This window comes from Telmatherina bonti, assembly GCF_933228915.1.
Source record: "Telmatherina bonti genome assembly, chromosome: 12".
Classification (NCBI taxonomy): Eukaryota; Metazoa; Chordata; class Actinopteri; order Atheriniformes; family Telmatherinidae; genus Telmatherina; species Telmatherina bonti.
The window spans coordinates 7,663,343-7,690,136 of NC_136610.1; the positions used below are offsets into that span (position 1 = coordinate 7,663,343).

At 43.1% G+C, this 26,794-nt stretch overlaps 1 protein-coding gene across 1 annotated transcript in view; it reads right to left on the reverse strand.

The window, feature by feature from the left end:
- The window catches only part of nfkb1 (nuclear factor of kappa light polypeptide gene enhancer in B-cells 1), a 53,881-nt gene that overhangs the window by 21,616 nt on the left and 5,471 nt on the right, over positions 1 to 26,794 (reverse strand). Inside the window, exons 4-5 of the mRNA XM_079249732.1 lie at positions 18,931 to 18,971; positions 17,798 to 17,896 (exon numbers count right to left, since the gene is read on the reverse strand). Of these exons, the coding sequence (XP_079105858.1) occupies positions 17,798 to 17,896; positions 18,931 to 18,971 (140 nt within the window). The remainder of the gene's footprint in view (positions 1 to 17,797; positions 17,897 to 18,930; positions 18,972 to 26,794) is intronic.

Consider the following 26,794-nt stretch of genomic DNA (forward strand, 5'->3'; position numbering starts at 1 on the left):
CTGGATCAGGGGAAAATGTGGTTCAGACCCAGCAATACGTGGAAAAACAACCCAGTCAAATACCATGAATATGTAAAAATAAAGTTAAGACATTTATTATTTGGTCATACTGCTCGGCAGACCGGGAACTCTGGTGGATTTAACCTTTTTTCAGCTTTTAAACTCCTCAAACTTTCAGCTTTGGAACAATGAAGTGTGGAAGAACAACAGCAGACTGAAGTCATAGTTAGATTTTTTTACTTTCATAGGAGGCTGTCTGACAGGAAAACACCTCCAGGATGATCGATAACGCACACACACACACACACACACACACACACACACACACACACACACACACACACACACACACACACACACACACACACCTGCGCCTGCATCACCTTCATGAAGAGGAAACACTTCCTGCATCTTCACCACAGAATTCAGCGTCAGATGAACTTCCTGTAGACCGACGAAGCTCAAACAACTCTGACAGCGATGAAAAAATTCTAAAAATCATTTTTCATGTTTTCTCTGTGAAAGCAGCTGATTTACTGAAAAATTTTCCCGTAAATATAAAAACTCCAGAGTCCGAGTCAGTCCGGTTCTCTGGATCTGAAAGGGAATATTTGGTCTAAACAGTTTTATTCTTCATCACAGTCTGAAGCAGGAAGCAAAACCAGGTGATGACGACATACATTTATGGTTAGAGCGCAAAAGAAACAGACCATGTTGTAAAAAGTCTTTTACATACAGTCACTGGTGCAACCTGAGTCCACAAAAAACACACTTTTAGCAGTGTCAAAGCATAAGAACCAATATCTGATATGTTCTTATGTGTCTTTATGGGTTTTGATGTCTGTAGGGCATAAAAACAAAATAATATATATAGAGATATAATGAAAACTTTATATCGATTGTTAAATCTAAAGTTGGATTTTTTTTTTTAAACAATGGCATTGTTTTAAGCTGTACCGTTTTGAAAGCCAAACACAAAACATGGATATTTTTTTGAAGTTGTCCCGAGGGTTAAATACTGCCACACATATAAAACCTGAATCCTGATCATTAAAACATCATTAAGAGAAACAGGAATTGAATGAAAATGGAAACAAGAAAACTGATTGATTTCACTGCAACAACCCAGCCTTAAAAAACAAGAAAAAATATACAAAAATGAGGTAAATGTTGCTTAAAATAAGATAAATTATCTGCCAACAGAACAAGAAAATTTGGCTCGCCAAGATTTCCCAAAACAAGTAAAAATACTCTTAAAACAAGAGGAATTCTCTGGCATAAAAACTAAGAATGATCTTATAACCATATGTGAACTCAATTTAAGATTTTTAATTTTACTTAGATTTCAGTTTTTGCCGTGTTCAATCAGAGAGATCAATCAGACCAAGACACACTTCACTTTTTAAGGTTTACAATCATAATTTATACATGTTTCTGTCACATTTTACAGAGGCGTCTGTCAGAGTTCCAGATACTTTCTGGGAGAAATGGAGCAAATAAAATAGGATAGACCATCCAGCATCCAACAACAGCAGGTCTAAAAGCTCGGCTTCACGGTGGTATGGAGTCAGATCAGGGTTCTGGGATGGTATGGGGTCAGATCAGGGTTCTGGGATGGTATGGAGTCAGATCAAGGTTCTGGGATGGTATGGAGTCAGATCAAGGTTCTGGGATGGTATGGGGTCAGATCAAGGTTCTGGGATGGTATGGGGTCAGATCAGGGTTCTGGGATGGTATGGGGTCAGATCAGGGTTCTGGGATGGTATGGGGTCAGATCAGGGTTCTGGGATGGTATGGGGTCAGATCAGGGTTCTGGGATGGTATGGGGTCAGATCAGGGTTTTGGGATGGTATGGGGTCAGATCAGGGTTCTGGGATGGTATGGGGTCAGATCAGGGTTCTGGGATGGTATGGGGTCAGATCAAGGTTCTGGGATGGTATGGGGTCAGATCAGGGTTCTGGGATGGTATGGGGTCAGATCAGGGTTCTGGGATGGTATGGGGTCAGATCAGGGTTCTGGGATGGTATGGGGTCAGATCAGGGTTCTGGGATGGTATGGGGTCAGATCAGGGTTCTGGGATGGTATGGGGTCAGATCAGGGTTCTGGGATGGTATGGGGTCAGATCAGGGTTCTGGGATGGTATGGGGTCAGATCAGGGTTCTGGGATGGTATGGGGTCAGATCAGGGTTCTGGGATGGTATGGGGTCAGATCAGGGTTCTGGGATGGTATGGGGTCAGATCAGGGTTTTGGGATGGTATGGGGTCAGATCAGGGTTCTGGGATGGTATGGGGTCAGATCAGGGTTCTGGGATGGTATGGGGTCAGATCAGGGTTCTGGGATGGTATGGGGTCAGATCAGGGTTCTGGGATGGTATGGGGTCAGATCAGGGTTCTGGGATGGTATGGGGTCAGATCAGGGTTTTGGGATGGTATGGGGTCAGATCAGGGTTCTGGGATGGTATGGGGTCAGATCAGGGTTCTGGGATGGTATGGGGTCAGATCAGGGTTCTGGGATGGTATGGGGTCAGATCAGGGTTTTGGGATGGTATGGGGTCAGATCAGGGTTCTGGGATGGTATGGGGTCAGATCAGGGTTCTGGGATGGTATGGGGTCAGATCAGGGTTCTGGGATGGTATGGGGTCAGATCAGGGTTCTGGGATGGTATGGGGTCAGATCAGGGTTCTGGGATGGTATGGGGTCAGATCAGGGTTTTGGGATGGTATGGGGTCAGATCAGGGTTCTGGGATGGTATGGGGTCAGATCAAGGTTCTGGGATGGTATGGGGTCAGATCAAGGTTCTGGGATGGTATGGGGTCAGATCAAGGTTCTGGGATGGTATGGGGTCAGATCAGGGTTCTGGGATGGTATGGGGTCAGATCAGGGTTCTGGGATGGTATGGGGTCAGATCAGGGTTCTGGGATGGTATGTGGCTGGATCAGTTCTGTGGTCTTCGCTAGTAAACATGTATTAACACAATAATATCTTTGGTTTAAACGGTTTAACCTACAAGATCCCAGCATTACATATATGTATCCAACATACATCCATATATATATCCAAAATTCTGTGAAATATAATATGATTTTTGTCTTCTGGCCTTAATGACACCAGAAAGCAGAAGTTTACGCTGCAAAAATTTGACATATCACATGGTAATAAATGTCCCCAGGTACTTTTTAAATGAACATCTTGTGAAAAGAGACAAATAAAGACCTCATATTGAAACATTTGAACTTATCTGAACATATTTTTTATGGGTTGGATCTTTATGAGTTCATTTTAAATGACTTAAACTCGTCACTCTTCTTCTACTTGTCATTATAAGTCTGCTCTGTGTGCGTTAATGAATCACGCCACTGCAGATATTTGCCTGCAGCAGAGTTGCAGCTGCTGTAATAAATAAACACGAGCCCACTTCCTCTTCCTGGTCTGTCAGCCACTTGAAGTGTTCAGAAAAACAACAAAGTTCCTAGAAACAAAGCACGGCTGCAGTTTGAGTGCTTCCTGGCTCAGTGGCACTCGGGTTGGGTGTTGTTGGTACCTAACACTCACTGTAAGGTGAAGCAGTCATAGTGAGTGGCTATTAAAAGTCTGCAAGAATGGATCAGGATCCAAGCTTTCCCTGCAGAACATTGATCCGAAACACCACACCGATCCCATCCTCTTTGCACGGTGCATCCTAGCACCATGTCTTCCCAGATAAGTGATGTGACGGTCCAACCACATGGTGAAAAATTGAATCATCACACCAGGCCAACTAAGTCCACTGCTCCGTGGTCCAGTACGGATGTTTATATGTCCTTTGTAGGCACTTTGGCCCCTGCTGACCTGATTCAGTCAGAACCAGAATGAACCTTTCAACATGTTACCAAGAGTCTAAATGTTGAATTAAAATGAATTAAAACCAGGAAGTCGGCAGGCAAGTAAAGTTCCCAACATTGATGATGGATCACCTTTACTAAAGAAGAATATTTACACATTTATACACATTATAAAGAATATTACAATGATAAATAAGACAAGTGAATTATAAACATTAATTATCTTAAATAATATTATTTACTACATATACTGTGCATGATTTAAATGTCTAAAATTATATTCTGCTTATAAAAATTATAGTACCGTAATAATATTGACTATAAATAACAACATCGATTATAATAATAATAGTAATTGTCATTATCATTAAAGCAAATAAAATACTTTATTAACCCCTTGAGAGAAATTATATGACTTTTATTTTTTTTTTAAAAACTTACATAGTAAATAAAAATAAAAACAACAACAACAAAAAAAAATCATTCTTTCTGAGGACTCGACTGTTTCCTTTCTGCATGGTTATTGTTTTGCACATTTTTTCCGATATCGCTGCAGCTTCTTTGTCGTCTGAACACATGAAAGGGGTTAAACACGTCAGTGTGTGGGGGTCAGAGTGGGCACCGATGCTGACGTTAAACTTTCGCACAGTGAGCTTTCATCTCTGAGCTGAAACTCATCACCGATCCTCTTTGTGATGCAACTCTACTTCCTTGTAATTGCATGTAGGTGTCATGACAGGAAATTCCCAAAAGACATGAAAGACTGCAGAGATGTGTGTGTGTGTGTGTGTGTGTGTGTGTGTGTGTGTGTGTGTGTGGTTTTTTTAATGAACATCCTAGACAGGTCCAGACCAGCAGAAGATTCTTCTGAAGATTCCTTTACCCAGATATGCACAAACACCTGTTAAGAAAATGGTGTAGCAGCTTCAATAGTCTGAAAGTCCAAATGTGACACGTGACGGGAAATACCTCAGTGTTGTGTTGTTTCTCTGTTTCAATGCATCATCACTGCTTAATAAAACCTCCAAGTTCTCCGCCATCGCCGCAATCCCATCATACTCCATCACTGCCACCCTGATACACTCCATCACCGCCATCCCAACACACTCCATTGCCACCATCCCAACAGGCTCCATCACCGCCATCCCAACACACTCCATTGCCACCATCCCAACAGGCTCCAACGTCTCCATCCCAACACACTCCATTGCCACCATCCCAACAGGCTCCAACGTCTCCATCCCAACACACTCCATTGCCACCATCCCAACAGGCTCCATCACCGCCATCCCAACACACTCCATTGCCACCATCCCAACAGGCTCCATCACCGCCATCCCAACACACTCCATTGCCACCATCCCAACAGGCTCCATCACCGCCATCCCAACACACTCCATTGCCACCATCCCAACAGGCTCCATCACCGCCATCCCAACACACTCCATTGCCACCATCCCAACAGGCTCCAACGTCTCCATCCCAACACACTCCATTGCCACCACCCCAACAGGCTCCATCGCCACCATCTCGACAGGCTCCAAAGCCGTCATCCCGACAGGCTATGCTGTCATAATCCCCACAGACGTTTTGCCTCCATAAAGACAATTAAAAACCTCGTGTATGTTAAAATGATTGTTCAAGTCTTGGTAATAGTATCATGTCCACATGACAATAGTACTAATAGCAATACATGCTAGCAGCTAGTACCAAATAAAGGTTCACACACAAACATGTTACACAGGAATACATTTAAATTGTGGAATTAAGATGGTTTTTAAATATTTTAATGGGTATTTGAGGTCTTGGATACAGACTCCATGGGCTGCATGATGGTTAGCGTCGCCTCACAGAAAGAGTGTTACTGATTCGACTCTCTGCTAGGGTTGAGGGTCTTTCTGTGTAGTTAGCCAGTTGTCTCTGTGGATGCAGTTGATTTCTCAGGGTGCTCTACCTTTCTCCAACAGCCCAAAAGTTAATACTTCACTACAAAATCCCATACACTGTAAAAATTCACCCCTTGAATTTGTTGAGCTTAGAGGTTGTAGCTACAACTTTTTCATTAAAACAATAAATTATCAAAAATAATATACTGACAGGATTTCTAGAGGGGTTTGAAATAAAAACATACATTATAATAATAAAAGAAAAACTATTTTATCATATACTTGTTCATACTTGTTTCTTAAATTTAGACGGGTCCATAATATTTACATCTGGTTACAATGCCAACATCTACGCTAAAGGACTTGAAGCTCATAGCATTAGTAGGTTGATGTCACATGAGGCAGAGCTCAGGAGTTGCCAGATAAATACGACTGTGGTGAAACAGCAGCATCTACCCAGTACATTTCTCAAATACCAGCAGACCAAAACAGAGCAGGATGACGCTGAGCATTGGTCAGACTTTTGAGCGTTGGTGCTGACTAAAGAAGCAAAGGAGCTCAAAAGTCAAGCAGATGTTGCTGCTGTCCTTCTAGACAGGTGAGGTAAACATTTGCTAATTGCTAATGCTAATTAACGGCACAACCTAGAGAAAAACAAACATGATGGGAATTATGCAAGTCAAGCTAGTTTTCCACTGTTTTGTTCACACTCCTCCAGGTCACGTAGAACTGCTTTTTAATATTTTTAAATATTTTTATACATTCACATACATATACACTACTCACAAAAAGTTAGGGATATTTGGCTTTCAGGTGAAATTTATGGAAAATGCAATATGTTCATGCTACAGTGATATAATATCATAAAAGTAAGACATTTAAGTAGAAGGATGCACTACTGATTTCCTCATCTCAAAAAATTCATTCAACACAAAAGGTAACAACAATGGTAGTTACACCACAACAAAAAATTTGAACGTCTCAATATCTGGTCATGTGCCCTTGAGCATCAATTACAGCTTGACAACGACGTCTCATGCTGTTCACAAGGCAACTTATTGCCTGCTGAGGCATGGCATCCCACTCTTCTTGAAGGGCAGCCCTCAGGTCATTGAGGTTCTGGGGTGCAGGGTCTCGAGCCTCTACACGACGGCTCAGCTGATCCCACAGGTTTTCAATGGGATTCAGGTCTGGAGAGAGTGCAGGCCGTTCCATTTGAGGTACACCAGTCTCCAACAGCCGTTCCCTGATGATGCGGCCTCGATGAGCAGGAGCATTGTCGTCCATGAAGATGAAATTAGGCCTGTGCTGTTCATGTAGGGGCACAATCACTGGATTAATGATGTTATTCAGGTAGTATGGGCTTGTCACTGTACCATTCACAAAGTGTAGGGCAGTTCTGTACCAAGTGGACACCCCTGCCCACACTGTAACACCGCCACCACCAAAAGCTGGCCTGGTGACAACAGTGGCTGATGCATAGCGCTCTCCCTGACGTCTCCAACATCGTTGCCGGCCATCATTTCTGCTCAGTGTGAATCGACTTTCATCAGAGAACAGCACTGAGGCCCACTGGTTCCTCGTCCAGCGTAAATGCTCCCTGGCCCATGCAAGACGATGATGCCTGTGCCTGGTGGTGTGGTCAGGTACCCGTGCAGGTCGTCTAGCATGCAGACCACGCTGATGGAAACGGTTTGGAATGGTCTGACGTGACACTTGGGTGCCTCTCACCTCTCTTAAACGTGCCTGGAGTTGAGTGGCATTCATCATCCGGTTTCTCAGGGCAGTGTTCACAATGTAGCGGTCATCAGCACGGGATGTGGCCAAAGGACGTCCACTTCTAGGCCTTTCTGTGACTCTTCCAGTCTCTCCATATCTCTGTTGCAACCTGCTGATGACACTCTGTGACACTCCAAGCTCAGTGGCCACTTCTGTCTGAGAACGTCCTGTTTGAAGCATCGCAATGGCAAGGGACTGTTGTTCCATTGTTAGGAGTCGTCTTGGTCTCATGATGTCAAAATGTGAACAGCATGATGAGGACAACTGTTTAAACACCAGCTCTAATTGAACCAGGACATTTATTGGTCAATTCAAGGATCACACACCTGCCGTGATTTTTGCCGTTAAGCTCCTTGTTAGAGAACAGCAACTTGTGCAAAATTTATTGAAACATTTAACAGTTGGACATGTGCATTTAAAAGATATAAATATATATATATATATATATATATATATATATATATATATATATATATATATATATATATATATATATATATATATATATATATATATATGTGCGTATGTACATGTGTGTAGTGTGCACACATACCCACACACACACTGATGCTGCTTGAATGACGGTGTGGCAGCATCTGGGTAAAGTTACAACTTTGTAAGGATTAGATTTACTTGTTTGTTTGAGGTTTGCAGTTTCCTTACTTTAAGTTCACTTAAATGTTTTTATAGTCTGGAAGGATCTGAAGAAGACTATCATCAAAACATCATTCAATTTTTGCAAGAACAAAAAAATCAATACAACCCTGGAGCTGAATCAGCTGATGTCTTGTGTTTTACTTTGCTGAACAACTGAACTCTTTGCTGAACTTTGCTGTTTGTTTGTTTTCAGCTGTATAAAACAATCAATTTAAACAATGCAGCCAATCAGCTGCTACATTCTCTGTGTAAACATCGGGACTTGATCAGATAAAGCCCAGTTTGTACATGAAGAATGTAAAAATGGAAACTTGTTCACAGAGTTTAAGATTAATTAGTCGCATGAAAGTTTGATCCAGGGCAAGAGTTTCTCTCCACAAAGGACAACACAGAGCTGAAACAGTGGCTACATGCAAAGTATGATATTCAAAACACCCAGTTCACTACTGGACTAATTTCAGAGTGCATGCGTGTATGGTCACAACACGCCCTGCCATTTTCTAAACACTGCGTTTACTGAACATGGCATCTTAGTGTTAAGGGTTAATAATGTTGTTCAATAGTTTACAGATGAACATTTACTTGTGTGGTTCCCAAACCCTTTCAGCAGGCCCCCTTTAACATCCACTATAATAATAATAATAATACCAACCCCCTCATCCCGCTACCACTCCAAACCCAACGCTGAAAACAAAATATACAAAGAAATATGTCACGACTAAATAGATGTTCGTTCTTTATGCATATTATAAATCCCATTTTGGTATTATCTATGGGTTTGTTGAGTGCAAAGGTGTCTTGACACAGTTGTGAATGTAATCCACCCCAAACCACTTTACTCTCCTTTATCATTAAGTTTCTGATAATTTTCCAGCCTTAAATTTAGAATTTTTATCATGGGGTGTCCAGAAACAAAGTTATTACGAGTTCCATTTCAAACATCTGACTTTAGGGTCATCCCAGCGAGACAAGCTGATTCAGATTGTATAAAAGACTAAATTAATCAGATAAAAGGATCTACACGCACAAAGATATCAGGGTACTGCAAAGAAATATACGTGTGGAAATCCCATTTTTATTACCTGGTAATGGCAGACGTGTGATAAAGGATGTTGGACTTTCCTGTTTGTGTGACCACCTGAATTACCTGAAAACTCCAGAAATCAGGTAATGATCATATTTTTTGTGTGTGTGTAAACATGCTTAGTGGAAATAAAATCACAGCTTATCATTTTGTTCTTCTCTGATCTGGAAGGTTTTCCAGACGTTATCCCATTCCTTCGTTTATGAAGATTTGCCAAAATCAGTTTTCCAGATCTGATTTCCTGATGTACTAATGAATAATTTATATTATTTTGAAACATTTTATCTGGCAGCTGCTTGCAGCTTTCTCTTCAGGACTTAACTTTGGTCTTGTTTGGGAACAACGTCTTTGGATTTGCAGGTGTCAGTGGTGATCAGTCTTCTATAATTTATCCTGAACTCATATTGTGTGACTAGAGGAGTCAGAAACAGTTAATATACACTGAGACAAGTTTACCACAAAGAAGGAAATGAGGGACAAAGTATGATCTGTTAACTCAGCTCTGTTTTATTCTGTAAGAACAACTGGAAAAAAGAGGTCAGAACAATAAAACTAATCAGAATCATTAAGCAGAAAAACTAGAAACAACGTGCTAACTGGGGTTTTTTTTGAGGACATGTATTACATTTAGGGACAACTTATCAATGATCTAAACAAAAGAAGAAGAGGCAAGTCAGACTCATCACCAGCCCACTGGTTGCCCTTGGACTTGGAGGGGTTTTCCCACAACCAAAAACCCTGACCCATAAGCCAGACGTAGACGCAACCAAAACCTGTTTCCAGGTCTGGTTGTCTCGCTTCATTTCAACTCATTTAGGACAGAAAACATGAAATTATTTAACTATGAGCTCAGATCGTCACGCAGCATGTCCACGATCACCCAGATAAACCCTCAGATTTACCAGAGGAACATGAAGAAAGCATCTCACATCAATGTCACTCAGTCCGACATGACTGGAAACCTTCAGACTCTTCTCTTAGGATCTTTTTTCTGGTTCCTCAGTGAAAGCAGGTGAATTCAAATCATTGACAGATAAAATCATGTTCATTGTGGAATCCACCAGATAAGACGTCATGTTGGAACATGAAAGTCTGGACCACATTTATCACTGTTGACTTGTATTTTGATGGCAAAGTGTAGCAGAGAGTAAAACAAAGATCCAGCTGCAGGAATCTGGGGATTTCCCATCAGTTCTGGTTTGGTCAGAACAAGTGGGAGCTTCAGGCTCCAAAGTAAACATCAACACAGACAAACATGACAGGAAATATAAGCTCAAGTGTATCAGAGACAGTCTCATAAGAGGCGGCAGAAACATAAACAGCGGCGGTCTGAAAGCCAGCATCGGTTAGTCCCAACTAAAACCACAGAGAAACAAAGCCACTCTGTAGAAACAATGGCAGCTGGTTCCTTCTGGACTGAGCTGACAGGTTCCCAAAAGCGGTTCTGTTCTGGTCCAGAGTTAAAAATGAAAAACAGAAACACAAAACAAACCATTGTAATGAAACATGTCTGGTAGGCTTAAGCTATGACTAAGTGTCCATAACACATGAACTAAATCAGCCATCTGCGATGGACTGGCAAGCTGTCCAGGGTGTACCCTGCCTTTCGCCCAAAAGAATGCTGGGATAGACTCCAGCTTCCTCGCAGCCCTTCATCAGATCAAGCGGTTAGGATAATGAATGAATGAATGAATGAATGAATGAATAAATCAGCCATGGAAACGGTTTCCTTCTCGTCAATATCATTGTAAATAAAATGACAGCAGTTCAGCTGTCAATCAAACATGTCCCATCCATCAACTGCAAATCAAACATGCCCCTCCCCATCATGTCAATCACACACACACATGATGGGGAGGGGCACGTCCGATCATCTTTCAATAAAACACACCCCATCCATTACCCTCCCATAACCAATCCATCCCTCATCCCACCATCTGGCAAACAGAAACGCCCCTTCCACTCCTATACCAATCAATCAGACACATCATCTTTCAATCTCTCCAAACATGCTCCTCCCCAAGATTTGTCAATCAATCATTCCATCCATTATCTCCTGCTTATTTGGGGTCGGGTCGGAAGGGCAGCACTTCAAGCATGGAAGCCCAGACTTCCCTCTCCCCAGCCACATTGGGGCATCCCAAGGTGTTTCCAGGCCAGCCGTGAGATATAATTCGTCCAGCATGTCCTGGGTCTCCCCCCGGGTCTCCTCCCAGAAGGACGTGCCCGAAACACCTCACCAGAGAGGCGTCCACGAGGCATACTGTCCAGATGCCCGACCGACCCCATCTGGCTTGCCTCGATGCGGAGGAGCAGCGGCTCTACTCTGAGCCCCTCCCGGATGACCGAGCTTCTCACCCTATCTCTAAGAGAGAGCCCTGCCTCTTGCCCAGTGAAAGGCCAGTGTCCCTGCGACCCTGATTGGATTGAGTGGTTCAGAAAACAACTGACTATGTATGTATGTGTATATGTATATGTGTACATATGTATATATATGTGTATATATATATATTATGTGTGTATACGTGTGTGTATATGTATGTGTATGTATGCGTGTGTATGTGTGTGTATATGTATGTGTGTGTCTGTATGTGTGTGTGTATACATCTGTAGGTTGTTTTCTTTCTTTTTGTTTTTGGGTTATTTGTTAGTTGTTGTTTTTTTCTCTCCCTTTTCTCTCCCTTTATCTCTTTCCCTTTTCTTATGAGGTGTTTCTTCTCCTTTCTCTTTCTGTCTTTTGTCTGTCCTCTCTGGTCCAGCAGTACAAACTCTACAATTCAAACAACAATACAAAATAAACATAGAAATAAAATGAAAATCAAGAAAGTCAAGGGGATCATTATATCTATAAAGCTTCCCTTGGCAGAGAAAATTTGCTCAGCAGAACACAGCATCCAGACCATCATTCTGCTTGCCTAAATGCTGGACAAGACAAAAAAAAAAAAAAAGAAAACAACTGACTGATTGACTGGCAATACGAATGACATAGCTAAAATGAGAAAAATGCTGAAAAACTCATTTATGCTTTTATCCCTTGAGGTTGGATTATTGTAATACCATTTTAGCAAGTTGTCCCAATGTTTCCTTAAAAATCCTTCAGTAGATCCAGAACTCTGCAGCTTGTGGCCGAACCAACACATCCACGTTTGATCACATCTCTCCAGTAGTAGTTTTATTCTCTTTTCACAAAAATTCTTCTCATTGCTTACAAAACTTAAACAGTGCAGTCCGATCCTACATAATAAATCTCATAGCACCATGTCAATTACGGCAGCTACGTTCCAAAAATGCTGTCATTCTTGTGATTCCTAGGATTTCAAAGACCAGATTGGGAGGAAGAGCCTTCAGTTTTCAGGACCCTCTTCTAAGGAACCTGCTTCTAGGCTGTGTGCAGGAAAAGACTGTAAAATGAGGCTTAAAATATATTTATTTATTCTGTCTTTTATTATTTCTATCACTATCCTTCATTATTGTTATGTGTTTTTTCTTGTCAGCTGTTCAGTTTCTGTTGTTTTACCTATTTTATGTTTATTGTTTTCACTGTGTTCTATTCTGTACATGGATTGCTCTAATGTGCTTGATTTGGTAAATAAAAAGTAAATAAATAGAGTTAGTTAAAAAAAAACTTCCTGTTTGATATAGAGGTTTATCCTCATGTATTTGGTAGTGTTTACTTCCTGTGTATGTGTTAAACCAGGGGCATTTTTCACAAAGGTAGTATCAAATTATCCTGTGGGGGTTGGGGGGGGTTTCACAAACTTTTTCCAGTCTGAGGAGGAATGACCGTGTCCGTCCGCCCAGGTGTGAGTAATCCTACTGAGGGCATGTTCACGGTTGTCTTCAGAATGCAGCTACAAATGATCATTTCATTTTACTTCACCATCAGTCAGCAACAACCAGTCACAGAGGCTTCTAAAGAATTACATCCCATAATGTTAGTGAAAACAACGGACATATGGGAGTTCATGATGTTGGCATAGACCGGGGGTCGGCAACCCGCGGCTCCAGAGGCGCATGCAGCTCTTTAGCGCCACCCTAGGGGCTCCCTGCAGCTTTTTCAAAAATGTTTTTTAAAAAAATGGAAAAAGATCTATATTTTTGTTTTGATCTGGTTCTGTAGGAGGACAAACATGACACAAACATTCTTAACGTTTTCCAATGCTGTAAAAATGTGTAGAATAAATATTAAATTTCAACATTTCTGTCAAGGAAGATTTGCGTCATAGCCTGCGACACACGTAGCCTATCAGCAGGGCGGGAGGAGGCAGGTGGCGTTGTAAACAATCCGGGGCTGTGTGATGGGACATGGATCCCAAAGGGAAAAAGAGAAAAATAACCGAGGAGAACAGAGGATTCAACGTTTCTTGGACCGAATCATTTGCATTCATTGCCAATGCAGAAGGATTGCCTGAATGTTTGCTCTGTAGCGAGAAGTTGTCAAATAACAAAGAGTCATGTGGAAAGACATTTCCAGGGAAAGATGCTACATTTGCAGTCGGTACCCAGTTGGGAGTGACACAAAAAGTGAGATTGCATTTCTTCTGGAGAAATTAGAGAAGCGCAAAACTAGATTTAAGTGGATTGTATCTCCAAACTCCACCACTGCTGCAAGTTTTGGTGCAACCCGGGAGATAAGAAAGCGTAGAAAACCGTTCACAGATGGTGACTACATGAAGGAGTCATTCATCAACATATCAGGACACGTATTTCCAGACTTCAAAAACAAAACCGAGATCATACAGAAAATCAAAGACATGCCCCTCTCCGCTAAGACAGTGAAGGAAAGGACCATTAAAATGGCGGCAACATCACCGATCAGCACATCAAGGACATTAATTCAGCACTAGTTACATCTTACATGTCCGATGTTGAGAAGCTGACCAGTGATATCTGAGAACAGAAGTCACATTAAACGGGTAAGAACATAATCCTTCATAGACACAGACTGAGTAACAAAGTGGATGTTTTTATAAAATGATTTCTGATTTTTGTCAGTATATATCTGGAATGACACTTGGTAATGGTGCTGAGGTCAGAGGATAGCTGCGTTGGTTGCGTGTCTAAAGAGAAGAGGATGCTGCTGCTCTGTTTTACCCTCGCACTGACTTGCTTGGCATTTGCACAGTAATCAAACTGTATTAATTTGATTTATTGGTTTATTTTTTATAAATGCAGGCTGCGTTTTATTGCGCTCTGTTTGTTGCCCAGATAAGGGGCGCGTTATGCACATTCCATTTTGTTGTTTTTTTCGAATCCTCAAAATAAAAATGACATAAAAAAATCGGATTTCTATATTGCATTTTTCATTTCATCAAAGCAACGAAACATAACTCATTAATATATTAATGAAGTTAAACATGAGACGGCATCGTACAACAGAGTAGTCACCATTCTCTACAGGATGCGCAGCGGGGAAAATAAACATTTTATCATTAAGGCTCATTATGTATTTGTAGCCAACTTAGTCATTTTGATAGTAGGCTAATATAGCTAATATAGATACATAAAGCATGTGTTGCCTTCATGATAAGGCTTATATTAGGCTTTTAATTTTTTGCGGCTCCGGACATATTTGTTTTTTTGGTCCAATATGGCTCTTTCAAATTTTGGGTTGCCGACCCCTGCCATAGACAGACCTGTAGTGTTGCATTAGCAGGTAAAATCCATGATAAAGCTATTAGCTAAATGACTATACTCACTGTAGGGTCTGGTTTATGTTCGGAACATGAACTGAGGGATTGTACGGAGGAGGATATTTCTTCCTTCTGGCAACATCTGGCTCATTACCATATGTTAAATGAACAATAGGTTATATGTTTTTTTTTATATTTTACTAAAGGCAGCATTTGTAGGTAAAGCAAAAGGTAAGTGTAAAATCAAACTGATTTATACGTTAGAGTTCCCAGGTGTTCAGGTCGCCACACATCTGCAAAAACTAGTTCAGCTACAGGAGGTGGATCTAAATAATCAAATACTGTAAAAAAAAAAAAAAAACCCTGGAAAACCTGGGCCTGGAAATCCAGAAACTGGACATAGACGTTGTTCTAATTTAGTTTCTGTGTAGCTTGCACTGAAATTACGTGGTAAATTATGTCTTACTGTTTTTGTGAAACAGAATTAATGATAATTTCAAGGCTAACCATAAAAATCCCAGCTGAACACCTCATCTCAGGTTTGTCAAACGGCCCTCTGGTTTCTGTTTCCTGATTATCACGTCTGCTCTTTGTCAGGGAGGGTCTGCTCCAGGAGGCAGGTTCAACTGAGTCTGACAAGAAACTCTGAGTAACTTGCACATTCTGGTTCCAGATCAGCTACTTTGAGTTGGTTTAATCAAGCCAGAGTTAGGCATGTGCACGACATTTTTCAAGACATTAACGGACCAGTCCAACTGTCATTTACCATGGCAACCATAGACAAAAAGCGGACCAGTTATTTCACCCCATTTGAGCAAGAAGTTCTCATGCTGAGAGGTACATCATGGGACAAAACTTGTGAGGAGCCAATGTGAAAGCTGGAAACCACACTGACTGAATATTTAGCTCTATCAAAGCTGCAGCATGTGGGTTTAAGTGTTGGTATATAAAATACAGTCTCAGTGTTCTGTAGGTTAATTCCACTGAAGAAAAACTCTCATTAAAGAAGCTGAAATACATGATAAAAACACCCCTCAGAAAGGTCAAGTATATCGCTTTAACCATGTTTGGACATTTATGTTTCACAGTGGTTGATGTACAGAGTAAATAATCTGGACATCTGGACATTTAAACTGCTGTTTGAGCCATAGACTGGATATAAAAAGATGGGCGGAGCCTCCGTGACGTCACCCACAGGTTTCTGAAAAGCTGAACTGAAGCTTGGTGGGCGGTTCCTACCATCGCCATCTTGTAGGGGCATGTGTGTCGTCTCGCCCGGAAAATGCAAATATGGGCAAAGAGGTGGAGCTGATAGGTGGGCTTTGAGCGTCATGGTGGATGATTGACATCGAGTGAACTCCGAGCTTTCTGTAACTAAGAGCTAACCGAGCTAACCCAGAGATAACAGGAGCTAACCAGCTAACGAAGGTAAGCGGGCTAAAGCTAAGTCACGTTGTTGACCGACTAAAAACCGCGGTTGTTCTACGTTCTTCTTACTTGAAGTGGGAGATCGGGTACCTGTCAATCAAAAGGACACGCCCCTAAATATGCCGAATTTTGAGATTAAATTACTTTTAAATGGGCAAGTTTGAAAAAAATTCACTCCCCCCACAGTTGTCATGAAGGTAAACCTGACTTATAAACCTAAAATGGATTTTTGAACCAGGCTGTAAACATGTTTATTTCTGCTGTGAAGTTGGTCTTTTTAACATGGGAGTCTATGGGGATTCGCTCTGTTCTGCAGCCCCTAGTGGATGAAGGGGGAACTGCAGTTTTATGCACTTCTATTAAGGCTTCACTTTTAACCGCTGGAGGTTTCTGCTTGGTTTGAACACATACAGTATCTGTCCTGTCACGTAATTCATGAAAATGATTCTCTATATGGTACTTCTTTATATACTGAAGCTGATCTTCTTCATCATAGGGGAGGGAAGAGGATGGTGAGGAGATCCCGTCTGCTAGGATCCAGAGAGGTCTTTGTTTAAGGTGGAACTAACAGTAGCTCTGCCCATTCACACTGGATTATATATGGAATTTTGATTTAATGTATGGAATTTATATATGGAATTATATCGTCCTTTCAGACGTGTGTGATGACTTGACACACCGTTGTCTTTCCAACATGACCTGCGTTGCCAACGTCATGATGGAAAGTCCTATTTATAAAAGAAAAGGAAAGTAGTGTGACATCATCTCATGTTTAAGGTGTGTTGGGTGGGATGTGTATGGTTGGAAGATTTGACACCATTTGATCAGCTGTTTTTCAGGAAATTATATCAAATATGTCAGTTACCATGGTAACAGACTCAAGACAAGACGAGCTTTCTCTTTCTGGAACGGAAAAGTGTGAAAATCCTCAGAGTTTCAACAGAACCTGACTTATGGATCAGGTCCTTGCTCCCTGTGTGTTTCATGTGTTTTATCGCCAGACCCTCATCCTTCAGTCCCTTCGTGTCCAGGTCTTGTTCATGCTGTATACGGAGTACTTATAGTTATTCATTCATTCATTCATTCATTCATGAATGAATGAATGAATACTTATAGTTAAATTAAATAAATCCCACTAAAAACAGTCACAACAGCCTTGTGCTTGTGCTCTGAGGGTTAAAATCAGCTCCTAGAGTTCAGCTCAGACCTCAAAGTGTTGTATTAATATCATCAACCCGTGAATCCAGCCGGCAGAAATAAGATGTCAGGTACGATCAACCAGAACGAACTGGGTGTTATTTACTCTGCAGGAAACTGACTTCCTGCTGCTGCTGTCAAACTAAACACACACCCAGCGGACTGCTTCCTCATCATCTCACACTGGAATGAAGTTAACCTGCCACCTGCTTCTAGTTCCAGCTGAAGACCGGCTGCAGGTGGACCTTCGTCTTCACGTTCACACAAGGTGCACGTTTACACACAGCAAGCACTGCAGACGGGAAGTGTTACCTTGACAGTAGGGTAGGTCTTCCTGTTCTTCTCACTGGAGGCTCCCGGCAGACCACCGTGAGACGGACCTTCACAGCCGTATCTGAACCTGAAGCCACGCTGGAAAACAGACAAAAACACGTGTTTGGTTCTGAGCACACACACACACAGAACACACACATCTGCAGCAGGTGAACAGGTAGAAGCTGTCAATCAGATCAATCATAAACCAGAGACCCAGCAGTGTGTCTATTGTTTGTTCCATATCTGACTTATTCCAGTAAAACACGTTAAGCTTCATGTGAAACAGATTAATCCAGTTTCATTTTTACAAAAAAAGAGCAAAAAATATCCTGATTAGAAGCAGATATAAAGTTTTCTCAGATCCATCGTCGACCAAGTTACATTTCATGATCTCGCTGAAAACAGCGTCCGGCAGCTAACGTTTAAAGCTCAGAGGAAATGTTTACCAATCAATTTCCAAAGACAAATCAATCATAATCAATAATATTCAAAGAATCTGTTTTTCTGAATTAGCAAGACCATGAAACAAACAGTGTTTTAAAGGATAACGTGCGTCGCTCTTCGCCATTATTAACGAGTCATTATTGAATTCAGACGTGATAAATTCAGCTTGTCTTTAATCTGGAAGGTTTGTTTAAAGTGATGTCGACCAACAGGAATATTTTACAGGTTTTATTTCACTAAAATAAAACTCAACGGCATGAAGGAAACAGATAAATCTCTTGTGTGGATGTAGTCTGATAATACTGCAGACAAACAGAACACACTGCCTCATAAAACACGGATTATTTTCTGATCTCATGATTTCAGAAAAACACTCTGCGCCTTGTTTGATATTTATGTTTGCACTGATTGTTTTGTTTAAGCAGTTAATAACAACCAAGCTTGAAATTTCCCAGGATCACAGGGAAATCTCGGTGATGTTAAACGTTTCTGTTTGATGAGAAATCATTTAATTTCATGATTCACAGCTTTAAGCAGGATGTTCAGAGCTTTAAACATGACAGAAACTTCCTGACATGAAAACACAAAGTGAGGCTGACAGACGCGATGTCTGCAGGTACAGAAAAAGCAGCTGACAGGAAGTCGACGGTGGGTTTGAGGCGGCGCCGCATCCCTCTGAGCGTTACCTGTTTTGGCTGCTCCAGGATCTGCAGGTACGGTCCGTCCACTGAAACCACAGAAACACAGAGTCAGTTTGAGCCTCAGAAAGACATTTCCCAACCTCAGAGTCACAAAACAACACAAAACAACTCTGGATGGGGTCCAGAGTTGTGTTTGGAGTCTGATCCCACCCAGTCCAGGTCTCTGACCTCCTTCCTGAAACGATTAACATGTTCGTTCTGGATATTAAGGACGCTCCAGTCATCAACATCAGCTGATGCAGGCTGAAATAAAACCATTTTCTGGACAATCAAAACCAGATAAGATAAAATAAAACCTTACTAGCATTTCAGAACAAGACTAAAGAAAGAGGAACTAAAGTCCGACGTTGCAGCAGTCAGTCTGGGAAGGAAACACTTCCTGTCAGCGCTAAACCTGCTGATTCAGGTGCATGAAACAGATATCTGCACCTTCCAAGGCCCAGTCGGACGATAAGAACTTAAAACTAAAGTTTGAACCAACTCCTTCCCACACGCTGACCTGCTTCGTTTTGCACATGCATGTAAATCTGAAACCAAACCCAGTCGGTGCCCAGACAGAAGCTCTGGGGTGGAGCTGGTGGGTTGAGAGGCAGGGAGCTGACGGTAAAATCAGCTCGTCTTGGGTTAGCATGACGGCTGCTGCTGTCTTCTGCAGAATCCTGTCTGCTGCACACACTTCCTCCTTTAGCATCGACTCTGCACAGCCACAGCAACGCTCCTCTTCATCCCTCCTCTTTGTCAGACACAAAGAAACACTGCAGAGCAGCAGGTGTGTGTGTGTGTGTGTGTGTGTGTGTGTGTGTGAGGGGGGCAGAGGTCAGCAGCGGCATGTCAACATCCCGATATAAAATCCTCCAAGCTGAGTTTCATTATGAAACAAGAAACAGAAAAACCTGAAACTAAAAAAGGAAAAGTTTGATCTGGTCTGCGTTCAGCGCATGACGTGCACGCTGGCTGCTCATCTTTACAAGATGAGACATCAGCTCGTACAGGCAGCGTGATACAACGCGGCGCCTATCTATAAATGATGTCTATGGTTATGGACACCTTTTCTTTGCTCCATATGACTCTGTGGCAACATTTTCACTGTTTTCACTGGTTTTGTTTTGACACAGACACGTCTGGGACTGAGAAGTGGAAATGTAGTGATGATGATGTGTGATGTAGTCATGCACTGAGTTGCTGCCATATGATTGGCCGATTGAATATGTCCGTTTTAAGCAGTAACGCAGGTGGAACTGTGGAAGTGGACGGTTTGTGGATGTTTCTGTTCATGCACACGCAGGTGTAGGTCCAACCACAACAATAACTTCACCAATTTTTACCTGATTTTTCTCACAGTTTGGTTTGTTACAAAGGGCAGAGATATTGTTACAGATTAGTGTAAAGCATTAAAAACTACGTGTTTTTATACTAAAATATTTTTATAATGCAATTAGCTAAGACATAAGGTAGCTGCAATTTAAATAAATGTACACATGAATTTGATACTAACATGTTAAATTGTTTATTGATGGATTTATATTTGTCTTTTTCATCTGGTCAAATAAGTTATTATTCAACCTTGTAAAATGTAATTCCACACGATCTGATTTCAATACTTGGCTGGTTATTACAACCGTATGCTGAACAAACTACGGGAATAGTTGCTGCTTTCTCCTGACTACAGCTGACTCTTTCTTTTAGTTAGATTTATTAATTTGTCAACATAGAGATACAGTTGTACAAAGTCTGAAAATAAAGTATTGTATCAAAACTGTGTTTTGCAGAAGTTTCCCAGAAAAACACTAGGAGAGCGTAAACCTCCGCCAATGCCTTTAAAAAGTTCCTGGATCCAAACGGTGATCTGGATCACCACCAAAGTTAAACCAGTTCTTCCTTTTCACATTTCCAACAAGTCCTGAAGATTTCATGAAAATCTGTCCATAACTTTTTAAGTTATCTTCAACATAAACAGACAAATAAAGCCGGTAAAACATAACCTCCTAGGCGGAGGTAATTATACTACCATGTAAAACTCTCTTTGTGAAGCATTAATATCATATTTTTTCATAAAAACCTCATTGGAGTAAAATGTATAATTTGCATTTAGTAGATAATTCACTGTGTTAAAATTATTTATATTCCAGTTATGTAGAAAAGTGTTTTGTTTGTGTGTAATATATAGAAAACAGTCATGTGGGGAAACTACGTCGACTCTGCAGCAAGACTCGAAAGCAGAGACCCATCCAATATGGCGTCTACGTCTCTATGATGTCTATGTGCATAACCAGAGGAACCATATGAAGGACATAGCAGAGAATTTAGCAGAAAGGAAAACGTGTAGATTTAGGATTTTTGACAGAAATTCCTGGAAAAGCCAAATCATGTTCAGTAGCTTCTGCAGCACAGACACAACATTGGTTGTTGTAGCTGTTGGGGGTCGTAGTTCCAGGCTGCGGGGCACGTGGGGCTACGGTCATCACTTTCCATGTCTACAACCCAAACGGGTTGTAGACATGGAAACCAAACGGTGGCGTGTTCAGATTTATTCACTGTGGGACCTGAATGAGCTTGTTTGGGTTCCCAAAATACCAGTTTGTTGTGGACAAAACACTTCAGTCATTACACCTGAACATATCTCCATGTGGAAATGGCCGTAGTCATGGAAACATCGTCAAAACAACCTGCTTAAGTTCAAGCGAAGCATCAGATTAGGTGACTTTGAATGTAGCATGGTCACACAGACTCAACAGAGCTGGACAATAGATGGTCTGATGAGTCTCCAGTTCAGCTCCACATCCACAAGGTAGGATCAGAATCTGCTGGAAACATCATGACAACATGGATCCATCCTGCCGTCAGGATCAACGCTTCAGGCTGCTGCTGGTGGGATGGTGGGGGGAGGTTTTCTGGTCCCAGTTTGGTCCCATTAGTACCAGTATGACATGGTTTAACCAGCACAGCCTACCTGAGTCCTGCTGCTGACCATGTCCATCCCTTTCTGAGCACAGTGTAGCATCTTCTGATGGAAACTTCCAGCAGGATGATGCACCATGTCACAAAGCTCACATCACCATGACGATGAGTTCACTGTCCTCCAACGGCCTCCACAGTCACCAGATCTACATCCAGCAGAGCAGCTTTGGGAGATTCTCATCATGATGTGTGATGCTTCATGTCAACATGGAGGAAAACCTCTTGAGTGTTTCCAAAATCTTGTTAAATCTAGATTTCTCAGATCTATCTGTGTCGACAGTAAGAATAAGGTAGGGCTGTGACGATATGCTTACATCCTGATTCGATTTTATTCTGATTATAGGGATGCTGATTTGATTTAAATTGCAATTCTCACAATTCTTCAATACAGCTGATTTTTGTAGATTAAAAACAAAAAAAATGTATAAAACTTTTTTTTGCTCGTCATTTGTCTTGATTTCAATGAGGAAAAAACAACACAGCAGCAAAATCATAATTCTGCTGAAGAAGACAAGTAAAAAGATTTAATAAAATGACAAAAATTTTATCATGGATTTTTTTTATTTATTTGAAAAATTAATCGATTTTTTAACAAAAAAAAAAAAAAAAAAGATTTCATAAATGTGGAGCAAAAAAAATCCCAATTTTCAATTTTTCGATCCGATTTTCCCACGCCTAGAATTAAGGCGTTTCTGGAGGAAAAAGAGGGTCCGACCTGGTGCTAAGATGGACCTGATAAAGCAGCCAGAGAGAGTGGATAAATAATGGAGAAACAAAACTGTGAACTGTCGTTTCAAGTTCTGAAAGGTTTTAAACACCTGCGATGAAACTGAGTGAATATCCAGAGAAACAACCGTCTGACGTAGAGCTGCTGATGAAATCACTCGTACGACCCACACAGAAACGTAAAACAGATACTTTCCCCTCATCTGACACATCTGCAGCCGCTGATTTCCTCTTAAATCTGATGTTTTATCTTGACTTCAGGGCCGTTGCTGGACAGAAACAGGGAAGTGAGACTGAGGAGTCGCTGCATCATGAAACTCCTCTTTCACTTTACCTCCGTTTTTTCCCCAGGACGAAATCGTGCTTTTGTAAAAGGAAAGTCAAGTTTCAGCTCCCTACACCCACACCCACACCCCCACCCACACCCCAACCCACACCCCCACCCCCACCCACACCCACACCCACACCCCAACCCACACCCCCACCCACACCCCAACCCACACCCCCACCCCCACCCACACCCACACCCACACCCCCACCCCAACCCACACCCCCACCCCCACCCACACCCCCACCCACACCCACACCCACACCCACACCCCCACCCACACCCACACCCACACCCCAACCCACACCCACACCCCCACCCACACCCACACCCCCACCCACACCCCCACCCCAACCCACACCCACACCCACACCCACACCCCAACCCACACCCACACCCACACCCACACCCCAACCCCACACCCACACCCACACCCCCACCCACACCCCAACCCACACCCCCACCCACACCCCAACCCACACCCACACCCCAACCCACACCCACACCCACACCCACACCCCAACCCCACACCCACACCCACACCCCCACCCACACCCCAACCCACACCCATACCCCAACCCACACCCACACCCACACCCACACCCCAACCCCACACCCACACCCACACCCACACCCCCACCCCAACCCACACCCACACCCACACCCACACCCCAACCCACACCCACACCCACACCCACACCCACACCCCCACCCACACCCCAACCCACACCCATACCCCAACCCACACCCACACCCACACCCCAACCCCACACCCACACCCCCACCCACACCCCCACCCCAACCCACACCCACACCCACACCCCAACCCCACACCCACACCCCCACCCCCACCCCCACCCCCACCCACACCCCAACCCACACCCACACCCACACCCCAACCCACACCCCCACCCCCACCCACACCCCCACCCACACCCCCACCCACACCCCAACCCACACCCTAGACCTGATCCACCACAGACCTGATCCACCACATACCTGATCCATCACAGACCTGATCCACCACAGACCTGTTCCAGTCCTGATCCATCACAGACCTGTTCCAGTCCTGATCCATCACAGTCCTGTTCCAGTCCTGATCCATCACAGTCCTGATCCATCACAGACCTGATCCACCACAGACCTGTTCCAGTCCTGATCCATCACAGTCCTGATCCACCACAGACCTGTTCCAGTCCTGATCCATCACAGTCCTGATCCATCACAGACCTGTTCCAGTCCTGATCCATCACAGTCCTGATCCATCACAGACCTGATCCATCACAGACCTGATCTAGACCTGATCCACCACAGACCTGATCCACCACAGACCTGATCCATCACAGACCTGATCTAGACCTGATCCACCACAGACCTGTTCCAGTCCTGATCCATCACAGACCTGTTCCAGTCCTGATCCATCACAGACCTGTTCCAGTCCTGATCCATCACAGTCCTGATCCATCACAGACCTGATCCATCACAGACCTGTTCCAGTCCTGATCCATCACAGACCTGATCTAGACCTGATCCACCACAGACCTGTTCCAGTCCTGATCCATCACAGACCTGTTCCAGTCCTGATCCATCACAGACCTGTTCCAGTCCTGATCCATCACAGACCTGATCCATCACAGACCTGTTCCAGTCCTGATCCATCACAGACCTGTTCCAGTCCTGATCCATCACAGACCTGATCCATCACAGACCTGTTCCAGTCCTGATCCATCACAGACCTGTTCCAGTCCTGATCCATCACAGACCTGTTCCAGTCCTGATCCATCACAGACCTGATCTAGACCTGATCCACCACAGACCTGTTCCAGTCCTGATCCATCACAGACCTGTTCCAGTCCTGATCCATCACAGACCTGATCTAGACCTGATCCACCACAGACCTGATCCATCACAGACCTGTTCCAGTCCTGATCCATCACAGACCTGTTCCAGTCCTGATCCATCACAGACCTGTTCCAGTCCTGATCCATCACAGACCTGATCCATCACAGACCTGTTCCAGTCCTGATCCATCACAGACCTGATCTAGACCTGATCCACCACAGACCTGTTCCAGTCCTGATCCATCACAGACCTGTTCCAGTCCTGATCCATCACAGACCTGATCTAGACCTGATCCACCACAGACCTGTTCCAGTCCTGATCCATCACAGACCTGTTCCAGACCTGATCCATCACAGACCTGTTCCAGTCCTGATCCATCACAGACCTGTTCCAGTCCTGATCCATCACAGACCTGATCTAGACCTGATCCACCACAGACCTGATCCATCACAGACCTGTTCCAGACCTGATCCATCACAGACCTGTTCCAGTCCTGATCCATCACAGACCTGTTCCAGTCCTGATCCATCACAGACCTGTTCCAGTCCTGATCCATCACAGACACTGCTGGTTGTTTATATTTGGGGGTATTTGGGACAATAAATGGATCTGACACTAAACATCAGTTTAAACTCGTCACATTTAAATGTTTGACTTGAGGTTAAATAAAAAATTCCAGCCAGAAATATTTTGATCATGAAGCAGCGTATTTATGTGTAACAGTAATTATATCATAATAATCTGTAACAACAGTCAGATAAGAGATGACGGACCGCTCTGTGAGACCAGTCTCTGATAAGTCCTCTTCCAACTGCGTCTCAGGTCGGAGTCGGGAATCACTTCCTAACCAAGTCAAAGCTCGCTGGTTGTTTATGCTACTTGTGACAAACAAAAACAAGAAACAAACATTATTAAGGAGGTGCACGGTGGCACAGTGGTTAGCACTGTGGCCTCACAGCAAGAAGGTCACTGGTTCAATCCTTGGCTGGGTGGGGGGTTCAGTCAGTGGCCTTTCTGTGTGGAGTTTGCATGTTCTCCCCATGTATGCGTGGGTTCTCTCCAGGTACTCCAGCTTCCTCCCACCGTCCAAAGACATGCATGTTATGTTAATTGGTTACTCTAGATTGCCCCTAGGAGTGAGTGTGAGCGTGAATGGTTGTTCATCTCTCTGTGTGGCCCTGCGATGGACTGGCGAGCTGTCCAGGGTGTACCCTGCCTGTCGCCCAAAGCCAGCTGGGATAGGCTCCAGCTTCCCCGTGACCCTGAATTGGATTAAGCAGTTCAGAAAATGAATGAATGAATGAATGAATGAAATATTATTAAGCTGCAGTCATGTCTGTAAAACCTGAGTTTCAGTCATTTAGTCCAGAAAGCATCCATCAAATGGAAACAACCGAACCTTATCTGCTGACCTGGCTCAGACTCCTGGTCCACACACTGGTCCAGGTTCAACTTCTCCAGCTCCTGCCTGACTTACTGGCTGCTTTTAGCCCCTAATGGGAACGTCCCAGTACAGGTACTGTGGTCAAAAATGCTTCATGTTTATGGATCTGGTTATCTATAAGAAGACTTGATGCTAATTGTCAGAGATTTTCACAGGAGCTGATCCTGACAGCGTTCCACAACAAGCTGCTCAAGACAACTGAGAAGAGAGTCAAACCTTCCTCAGAAGTCTTCCTCATGTCATCCAACAGACTGTCAGAGTCCAGCGTTGTTGGTTTAAAACAGTCATTATGGAGTTAATCATTGATAAAACTGATCAAGTTCCAGTTTACTCAGGTGTGAATTATCAGCTCAACACACACTTCACACTGTTAATGTCACACTGTCGCCGTCCACAGCGAGAGATCCGGAGGAGACAAAGGTTTACCTCAGCGTTAAACTGTTTTCCTGTTAAACTCGGCAAAGGTGAGAAAAGCGCACAGAAACAGCTTCACACACTGATGTTAGGGCTGTGACGATACGCTTTTGTCCCGATTCGATTCAGATTTTTTG